At 39.0% G+C, this 10,142-nt stretch overlaps 1 protein-coding gene across 1 annotated transcript; it reads right to left on the reverse strand.

Annotated features, from left to right (window-relative positions):
- Nucleotides 1–2,398: 2,398 nt before the first annotated feature.
- On the reverse strand, nt 2,399–8,868 carry LOC307135997 (uncharacterized protein). The gene is made up of 2 exons (XM_079832742.1): nt 8,703–8,868; nt 2,399–3,408 (listed from the first exon to the last, which is right to left on the reverse strand). The coding sequence occupies exon 2, from the start codon at nt 3,343–3,345 to the stop codon at nt 2,416–2,418; it is 930 nt and encodes a 309-aa protein (XP_079688868.1). The 5' UTR covers nt 3,346–3,408; nt 8,703–8,868; the 3' UTR covers nt 2,399–2,415.
- Nucleotides 8,869–10,142: the final 1,274 nt, after the last annotated feature.

Genomic DNA, 10,142 nt, shown 5'->3' on the forward strand with positions numbered 1-10,142 from the left:
AGTAGACATATGTAACAGCCCAATACCTACAAAAAAGTCTCATGGTACAAAATCTGAAAACCAACAGGAAGTGAGATATTTTGATTTTTCTTTACTAAATTGTTGCAAATTTTCCCATTTCCAGATGTTGTACTTTAATCAACTCCGCATAGAGATTTATTCAGATCAACATCATATTTGGTCAGTCTAATCTAAAGGCCTTTGCAACGTTAAATTGCGAAGATCTTGAGTTTTCACTGAAGGGCGTGTCCGTGGCGGCCTCGCAAAATCTGATGTTTTGCCATGAAACAGGAAGTTGTTTTAACTGGGACATACAAATGTCCGATCTGCCCCAAACTTCACATGTTTTATAAGAGTCCTTGCCTAAAGACATCAACATGCCAATATTCAGTGACAGTCATAGCGCCACCTGTGGGCAACAGGAAATTACATGTTTAACACTGTGATGAACTCCTCATTGAGATGTAACCAAAACAACATCCTATTTGGTCAGTCTAATCTAAAGGCCTTGGTGATGTTATATTGTGAAGATCTTGAGTTTTCCCTGAAGGGCGTGTCCGTGGTGGTCTGACAAAGTCTGATGTTTCGCCATGACACAGGAAGCTGTAGTAAGTCAGGCATACAATGTCCAACCTGCCCCAAACTTCACATGTTTGATAAGAGTCCTGACCTAAACCCATCTACATGCAAATATTCAGTAAGTCATAGCGCCACCTGCTGGCAACAGGAAAGGGCATGCTTTACTATAATTACTATACTATAATTCACTCCCAGAAACACTTTTAAATATGCCATGAAATCCCAAACATGCTAGAAACACAATAAATCTTGCAACATGTGGATACGTGCTACTGTATGTGATTTACGGTATTAAACAGGAAGTTGTTGTAACTCAGGTATACAATGTCCGATCTGCCTCAAACTTCACATGTTTGATAATAGTCCTGACCTGAAGACTACATGGCAATATTAAGTTATATTCGAAGTGCCACCTGCTGGCAGAAGGAAGTGTGGCACATTGAAGTGAGTTTGCCATATTTCTCCTATATTGACCCGCTTAAATGCATGTCGCCCACTATTCACTGTTTTCCTGAGGCCACCGGGTGGCGGTGCATGTGCGAGGGCCCTTTCATCGCTGCTAGCAGCTTTAATTATTATTATAGCTTAATGTATACTGTTTAATTTATGTTTTAGTGTATATTGTTTAAAGTATATGTATATTGTAAGTATGTGTATATTGGTTAAAGCTGTGAGAACTACACTCGCACTGTGTAAATTATTTATTGTAGAGTTTACTGTGCTGTGAGTAATTGTGGGCGCATCAGATGTGTAATCTGATGCTGCTTTAAATGTTGTACATGTCATGTCGTGACTACTATGTTGCTCGGAACTGCACCAAGAATTTCACCTGCTGTTGCACTTGTGCATATGGCTGTGTGACAATAAAGTGATTTGATTTGATTTGATTGAAGAAGAAGGATGAGTACAACCCCAAGAACACCATCCCAACCGTGAAGCATGGAGGTGGAAACATCATTCTTTGGGAATGCATTTCTGCCAAGGGGACAGGACGACTGCACCGTATTGAGGGGAGGATGGATGGGGCCATGTATCGCAAGATCTTGGCCAACAACCTCCTTTCCTCAGTAAGAGCATTGAAGATGGGTCGTGGCTGGGTCTTCCAGCATAACAATGACCCGAAACACACAGCCAGGGCAACTAAGGAGTGTTTCTGTAAGAAGCATCTCAAGGTCCTGGAGTGGCCTAGCCAGTCTCCAGATCTGAACCCAATAGAAAATCTTTGGAGGCAGCTGAAAGTCCGTATTGCCCAGAGACAGCCCCGAAACCTGAAGGATCTGGAGATGGTCTATATGGATGAGTGGACCAACATCCCTCCTGCAGTGTGTGCAAACCTGGTCAAGAACTACAGGAAACGTATGATCTCTGTAATTGCAAACAAAGGTTTCTGTACCAAATATTAAGTTCTGCTTTTCTGATCAAATACTTGTCACGCAATAAAATGCAAATTAATTACTTAAAAATCATACAATGTGATTTTCTGGATTTTTGTTTTAGATTCCGTCTCTCACAGTTGAAGAGTACCTTTGATAAAAATTATAGCCTTCTACATGCTTTGTAAGTGGGCAAACCTGCAAAATCGGCAGTGTGTCAAATACTTGTTCATGAGGGAGATGACGTATGCAGAGCGACGGAGAAACATCTGAGACTCTGGCCGTTTCTCTGCGTTCTTTTCTGTACTTGTGTTCTCAAATAGGAAATGTCCTCGGTTTCCATTTCAGAAATCTGGTCACCTTACCTAGACCACATATTAATGTTTATTATATTATTTTTAAAATGTTAACAAAAAGAGGCAGGGTGTTTTATACTTTGTTTTATTATAAATATATAAGATAATCAATGTAGGCCAACCAGAGAGGCAGCGTCGTCAACCAGAGAGCCGGCAGCGTTAAATAGAGAGAGAGGCAGGGTCACCCTGAGTGACAGCTTCAACCAGAGAGTGGCCAGCTTCAGCCAGAGAGGTGGCGTTGTCAACCAGAGAGGTGGCGTCAACCTGAGAGCCAGCGTCTTCAACCTGAGAGGCAACTTCAACCAGAGAGGCAGCGTCGTCAACCTGAGAGGCAGCGTCGTCAACCTGAGAGGCAGCGTGAACCAGAGAGCCGACAGCATGAACCAGAGAGCCGGCAGCGTGAACCAGAGAGCCGCGAGCGTCAACCAGAGAGCCGGCAGCGTCAACCAGCGAGCCAGTAGCGTTAAATAGAGAGGCATCATCACCCTGAGCGGCAGCTTCAACCAGAGAGTGGGCAGCTTCAACCAGAGACGCAGCAGCTTCAGCCAGAGAGTGGGCAGTGTTAAATAGAGAGATAGCGTCACCCTGAGCGGCAGCTTCAACCAGAGAGTGGGCAGCTTCAGCCAGAGAGGCAGCAGCTTCAGCCAGAGAGGTGGAGTTGTCAACCAGAGAGGCGGCGTCAACCTGAGAGGCAGCTTCAGCCAGAGAGGCAGCAGCTTCAGCCAGAGAGGTGGCTTTGTCAACCGGAGAGGTGGCATCAACCTGAGAGGTGGCATCAACCTGAGAGGTGGCATCAACCTGAGAGGCAGTGTCGGTAACCAGAGAGGCAGCGTCGTCAACCAGAGAGGCAGCGTCGGTAACCAGAGAGGCAGCGTCCTCAACCAGAGAGGCAGCGTCAACCAGAGAGGCAGCGTCAACCAGAGAGGCAGCGTCGTCAACCAGAGAGGCAGCGTCGTCAACCAGAGAGGCAGCGTCGTCAACCTGAGAGGCAGCGTCGTCAACCTGAGAGGCAGCAGCTTCATCCTGAGAGGCAGCATCAATCTCGGAGGCAGTGTCGTCAACCTGAGGGCCAGCGTCAATCCGAAAGTCAGGCTCAGAATCTGTAGCAAAAGAAGAAAGCAGAAACTATTATACTCTTAAATTTACTTAATTTTTTATCAGTATAATGGTTACTGTGATGTAGCCTGGGAAAACCCAGACAACTTCCGGCAAATTTAGATTTGCTCTGCAAGTAGTCTGGCAAAGAGCCCATTCCATTTCTAAGCCCCAGAAATCGAGGCACCAATCAGAAACGTTGAGGCGGGCTTTACACGATGACGACAGCGCAGCGACAGTGAAGCAGATTCTGTACACTGACTACAAAGATGGATGCAGCAGTGGAACATCACTATCAGCTATCGCGGCTGTTTTAAGCGATTTAAACTTTTCCATTCCGTTAAAACCAGAGCAAAGAACAACACAAGAAGCCTTCATATCTAAAAAAGATGTTATCGCTGTCTTACCGACTGGATTCGGCAAAAGTCTGATATACCAGCTTGCTTGTCTTAGCGAGAGCCCTGGTAGTGTTAATGCTTCACAAAGTATAGTTTTAAGTCCTTTCAGGCGAGAATGTAGTTGTTTTTAAAGCCAAAATCTGTGGTTTATTTATGAAGAGAGCGCCTTTTTGAAAATTTGTCCAGCGGTGCTCAATTGCTCAACCCCACCGAGAGGCGCCTTTCCTCGGCCAGTCCTTCTGCCGTCTGCAGCTGGCTCTGATGTGAAGATATGATTCGCCTTGTGTAGATCTAACGGCTGATCTTTGCTCTCATTATTCTATAATTTGTTCCCTGACAGATCGTTTTGTCTGAGGGTAAAGTGAAGTTTCATAACTTTATATTTGTAAGCTATTAAACTTTACTGTTGTAGTCTCCTAGCGCTGACTTTCTTTGACTGAATTGCTTTATGTATTGTATAGCTTCTTATACCTTTTACTTATACTTTTAAAATGGATATTGATCACGCATTAAACTAACATTTAACAAAAAGAGACTGGGTTTTGTTTTATATCATATCTCATTGTATTACAGTGATAATCATAGGCTATATTATGAACACATGATATTACATGTTTTTATTTTTTAATGTAAACGAAAAGAGGCCGGGTTTTTTAAATATTTCGTTTTGTTATATACATGCATTGAAGATAATATGCATTGCCTTCACTACATTTGTGTGGCTATAATATGTTTAAAATAAAAACTATTACCATCATCGGGAGTTCATTCTCCGGAGTCAAACTTGGTAAGTCACGGACGCAAGTTAGAAGTTCGCGTACAAAATATGTCATAAAACACCACTGCCTCATTTCATTAAAAAAAAAAACTTAAACATATTAGCCACACACATGTGGTTCAGGCAACGCGTAATTAGGCCTACATTCATTATCTTATATATTTATAATAAAACAAAGTATAAAACACCCTGCCTCTTTTCGTTTACATTTTAAAAATAATTAAACATTAATATGTGGTTTAGGTAAGGTGACCAAATTTCTGAAATGGAAACTGGTGACATTTCCTATTTGAGAACACAAGCACAGACCATAGACAGTGGTACAGACAAGAACACATATTGAGAAACGGCCAGAGTCTCAGATGTTTCTCCGTCGCTCTGCATACGTCATCTCCCTCATCGCTCTGATTGGTTTTAGGTCTATCCAATTGCGCCGAGAGGCATTTGAGCGACGCCCGTTGGTGACGCCCCTTTGGAAATGATTTGTCTATGAAGCTTTGCCAGACCATAACTCAGTTACTACTGAGAATGGTCTGGTTTTAACCAGGCTAACTGTGATGATTAAAGATGTTCATATTTTTTTATTGCACTGTTGGGAAAAGTAATTCAGCTATCTTTAAATCCTCTTTGTAAATTTGCTGTAAAGGCTGTAACTCCAGTCCAGCAGGTGGTGCTGATACCAGCGCAACAGTCATTGACCGCAAGATGAGTGTGGAGGAAAAAAATTATAAAAAGATTTTGCTAAAAACATCTGTCGCTGCGTCCCAATTCGCATATTATCCATACTAAATAGTATTCGAAAAAAGAATTAGTATGTCCCAAATCGTAGTATGTTGAAAAGAGTATTCCAAAGATTCCCGGATGGTCTACTATTTCCGGTCAGAGTCCGAAGTGCAGATCAATGCGCACTCTAACGGCTTATATTGCCCACAACCCATTGCAAGATGGACGAGGATTCGATTAGAACTAAAAACGCGGATAAAAAGTGTTACAAACATGACGGTTACGTGAGTCTGACGGTTAAGTAGAGAGGATAAGATAAAGGGGTTTGAGTGAGCAATTATCAGTATTTAACCTGACAAAAAGATATTTATTCAATGTTAGCAACATTATATTTCACCTGCAGCAGCATTGAGAACTTTTGTAATGATACATTTGGCCATTAACTTTGCAAACACATGATGAAAGTCTCTGCATTAAAGTATGTCCCAAAGCTTGCATACTCTTCTGCTACACACTCAAAAGTATGTACTTTTTCTTCACAAAAAGAGTACATACTTTTAGGACGTAGTATAAGTAGGCGAATTGGGACGCAACACCAGATTCTTATGTTTCAACAGAAAATTGTAAGGATCATATATGCTGCAAAAAAACATATACAAATTGTTCAATATTAACATATTTTCAATCATATATGTCCTACACTGTGGGAAAAAAAAAAATTTATGCTGGGTTGTGTTAAATACAACTCCTGCAAATCAGTTAGATTTTGCTTTAGTATATTAATTAGCAAGTAAAATAAATAAAAATGGGTACACCCTTACGCACCCTTATAAGAAAATATATTTCCTTATATATATATAATATATATATATATATATATATATATATATTAGTTACACACCCCATATATATATATGAATATGAATGATAAATATATAAAATTATTTAACAGTAAGTTATATTGAAAATATACAGGATAAATATATTAAAATATTTAATAATACATGAGGAATTACTGCTTTTCATATATTGAAAAATATGTGACAATATATTTACTAATATATCAATGTATGTAATTTTATATTCAGTAATTCACTTCATAAATACTTCATAGATGTGCATGTAATAAGACACTGCAAAATATATTGAACATATATTTACTCATGCAGTATATACACATACATATAGAAATATATAATTCAGATGTAACCCCCTTTTGTAACCATTAACATTTTCACAAGTAACTGTAATTTAATGACATATTTTTTTCTTTGTAACTGTAACAGTTTACAGTTGTTTATTTTGTAATTCAATTACATAACGCTGTTACGTTTAGCTAGTTACACACCCAAACACTGTATGTGTGTTTATATACACACTGTACTCACATGGACTGATTTAAATATGTTTTACATTGATGGATCATGAGCATAAATTGCTTTGCTCCCTATGCAGGCCTCACTGAGCCTTCAGATTTCAACAAAAAATATCTTCATTTGTGTTCTGAAGATGAACGGAGGTCTTACGGGTGTGGAACGGCATGAGGGTGAGTAATAAATGACATTATTTTCATTTTTGGGTGAACTAACCCTTTAATTTCTCAATATTTTTTTTATGTGTTAATATATAGCCATACAATGTCAATGCATATTGCATACATTGCAGTATATTGAAAAATATAAGCATTAGTTTCCTATATGGAAATGATGCACTTATGTAATAATTGAAAGGCTATATATATATATATATAATAGCCTTTCAATTATTACATAAGTGCATCATTATTTCAATATCGTGATAATACCGTATACCGTGATAAAAGCTTCAGCAATTAATCGCAACATGAAAATTTGATACCGGCACATGCCTACCTCACATTCACCCATTCACACACCGACTAATATATATATTTTAATTATATTATTATAGATTAATTGCTGAAGCTTTTATCACGGTATACGGTATTATCACGATATTGAAATAAGTTGCAAAAAAAAGTGTTGTCATACTATAACAGGTTTAATAACTTTCTTATAACAAAAAGAACCAAACATTTAAATACAATAAAGCAATACACAAAAATGTATAAAGTAAACAAATATTTAAAACAGAAGTGCAAAAGTATTATAAAGAACAATAGGTAACACTTTACAATAATGTCTCACCAGTTAATGCATTAACATTAACAAAGAATGAATAGCTACATTTTTACAGAAGTTATTCTTCTTTGATAATGTTAGTTTAAAAAAGCAACTGTTAGTTAGTGTTAGCTCAGGTCCATTAAATAATACAGTTACAACTTTTGATTTTAATAACGCGTTGTTAAATGCTGAAATGTACATTTAACTAAGATTAATACATGCTTTAGAACAGTGGTCACCAACCTTTTCAAGCCAAAGATCCCTGACCTCAGCCTTGATGAAAGGCAAGATCTACTTATAGATTTTTCTATAATAGCCATTTGAAATGTGAGGCATTTGAAAATAATAGCCATTTGAAATGTGAGGCAACCACTGCATTTTAATCACTACCCAAACAAAGGTACACACATGTAGCATGAGCAGTGTTTTTTTATTTAAATTAGATTGCATAATTTCAAGACTTTATTCAGCTTTAGCTTTGTGAAATTGATACATAAGACACACCTGCACAAAACAAAAACAGACGGACTGAATAAAAATGCTAATTCACTTTTTGACAGTAGATGGTGCTTATGGAAAAGAAGCGTTTCTTTGGGTACCGCTGTAAAATTCCATCAAAACTGAGACAGTTTCGTTCAGAGATACATTAATTTAACCCCCCTCCCCTCCCCTCCCCTCCCCAATTCAATATTTATATTTTTCTTCCTATATTTCAAGCATCCCGAACAGTTATCTTGCTGGGACTATTTATACCTGGTCCACTTCGTGTTTTTACAGATCAGATATCTGATTTATCAGAACGATTCCATTTACACTTGGTCACATAAATGTGGTGTCTTCAATTCCCACGTTATATGCATTTTTAATGGAGTTCACGTCACCGAAATCAACAAATATGAGCTGCATTGTATTGATCAAAACAGCTAATTTCAAATCAAGGACTGCAATAGGAGAGAGAGTGGCATAAGCACTGATCATTTAGTTACTTTACTTTTAATGATAGTGATTGTGTATGAGCGTCTGCAACTTTTACTTTCCTTTGCGGCAGTTTGCTGAAGAGATATTCAGCTGCAGTAGCGCTGTCATAACTATAGCATCGGTCAATTTGTTGCTGTGTGAATTGAGGTTGCAGATAATACATTTTGGGAGCATTAGGAGCGATTTCGTGCCTTGATAATGTGTTTGTACGACTTTACACAGAGAGGCCGGATAGCTGGCCTGAATGGTTGTAACGTTAGTCAAGTGAAAGCAAAACTCACGTATCTGATATTTCACAGGGGTTTATTATCAGCGTCGTCGATCCCACGCCCACATGGGGCAGTTTGCAAAACACTTCACTAACAACTGTGTTACTGGACAAAAAATAAACAGTGAGAGAAACAGAAATATTACACGCATACATGCGACGTTCACAGCACGCGCTCCGTCCACGGCACGGACTGCCTTCTGCATTAAAGGAGCAGTACATAATTCTACTTGTTACATGTTGTTAATTATTTTTCGGTTATCGGGAGCTACCGGGACAGTGATAAAGATCGACCAGTCGATCGCGATCGACGGGTTGGCGACCACTGCTTTAGAAGTATTTCTCATTGTCAGTTTGTTAATGAATGAACTAATGTTAAATAATGGAGCCTTATTGTAAAGTGTGTAACTGAACAACAGTTAGAACATATTCAAACAATATCTAGGGCATTTACTTTAGTCAAGATTAAAATATAAAATGTTTAAGTTTGAAAATGAATAGCCTTAAGTCTTTTCACCGTATCGTTTTGTTTATGAGGGTTACCGTGGAAACGGCTGCATTTCTGCTGTTCCGTCAGCGCCCTCTGCTGTCAGAGAGTGAACGTGCACTGTATATCTCCTGTAATGTCAAGCTGATCAGACCATTGCACACTGATATATGTGTATTCATGTGTTCACACTGATATATGTGTATTCATGTGTTCACACTGTCTACAGATGAAGTGTATCACCTCTCAAAGCTGGGCTCGCCCAAAACAAATCTTCCTCCTCATCAGGAAGGGCTTCAAGGCCTAGAGCAGCAAATACAACAAAACTTTTCAATTGCGCACACAAAGCACATTTGATGGAGATAATTTCCTGCATAAATAAGAATTTACTTGAATACATGCTCAGATGGTACAATGACAATGTGCTTGCTTACCTTGATGTTTAGCAGAATTGGTGCCTTCCGACTGCATTACCTTAGGGTGTTTGAAGCAGTAACGCAACAGCATCATACTAATCGTGAAAAGCATGGCTTTCACTTTAAGAGACGGCTAAATTTCCTGGACAACAGTTGTTTAAAGCAGAACAGCAAACGGACTGTAGAATTTGTTAAAGCAGTAGCGAGTAATGCGGAGACGAGCAGAGCGAGTGTTATAGAGATAGAGCTGTGATGTCACAGTGATGCATTCTTGGACATTCTGAGCTGAGCTGCAGCCCACATTCTGTACACTCAGAGTTAAAGCAGAGACTTCTGGCCCATCTAGGCCTTTGTTTTCTCTAATTCTCTCCTTTAAAGGGATTCCCTGGTGTTAAGACCTGTATGGCTTAATATAACATAAATGATGTCTCTTCCTGAAACATAGAAAACCCATGAAAGATCCACGTTATTTAAAAAATCCATTAAATATTTGGACAATGGGCGGCGCCATTTTGTTTGCGTTCTGTGTCGATGACGTAGAATGGTTGCA

The sequence above is a fragment of the Gobio gobio genome (genome assembly GCF_949357685.1).
Source record: "Gobio gobio genome assembly, chromosome: 13".
NCBI classification, from domain to species: domain Eukaryota; kingdom Metazoa; phylum Chordata; class Actinopteri; order Cypriniformes; family Gobionidae; genus Gobio; species Gobio gobio.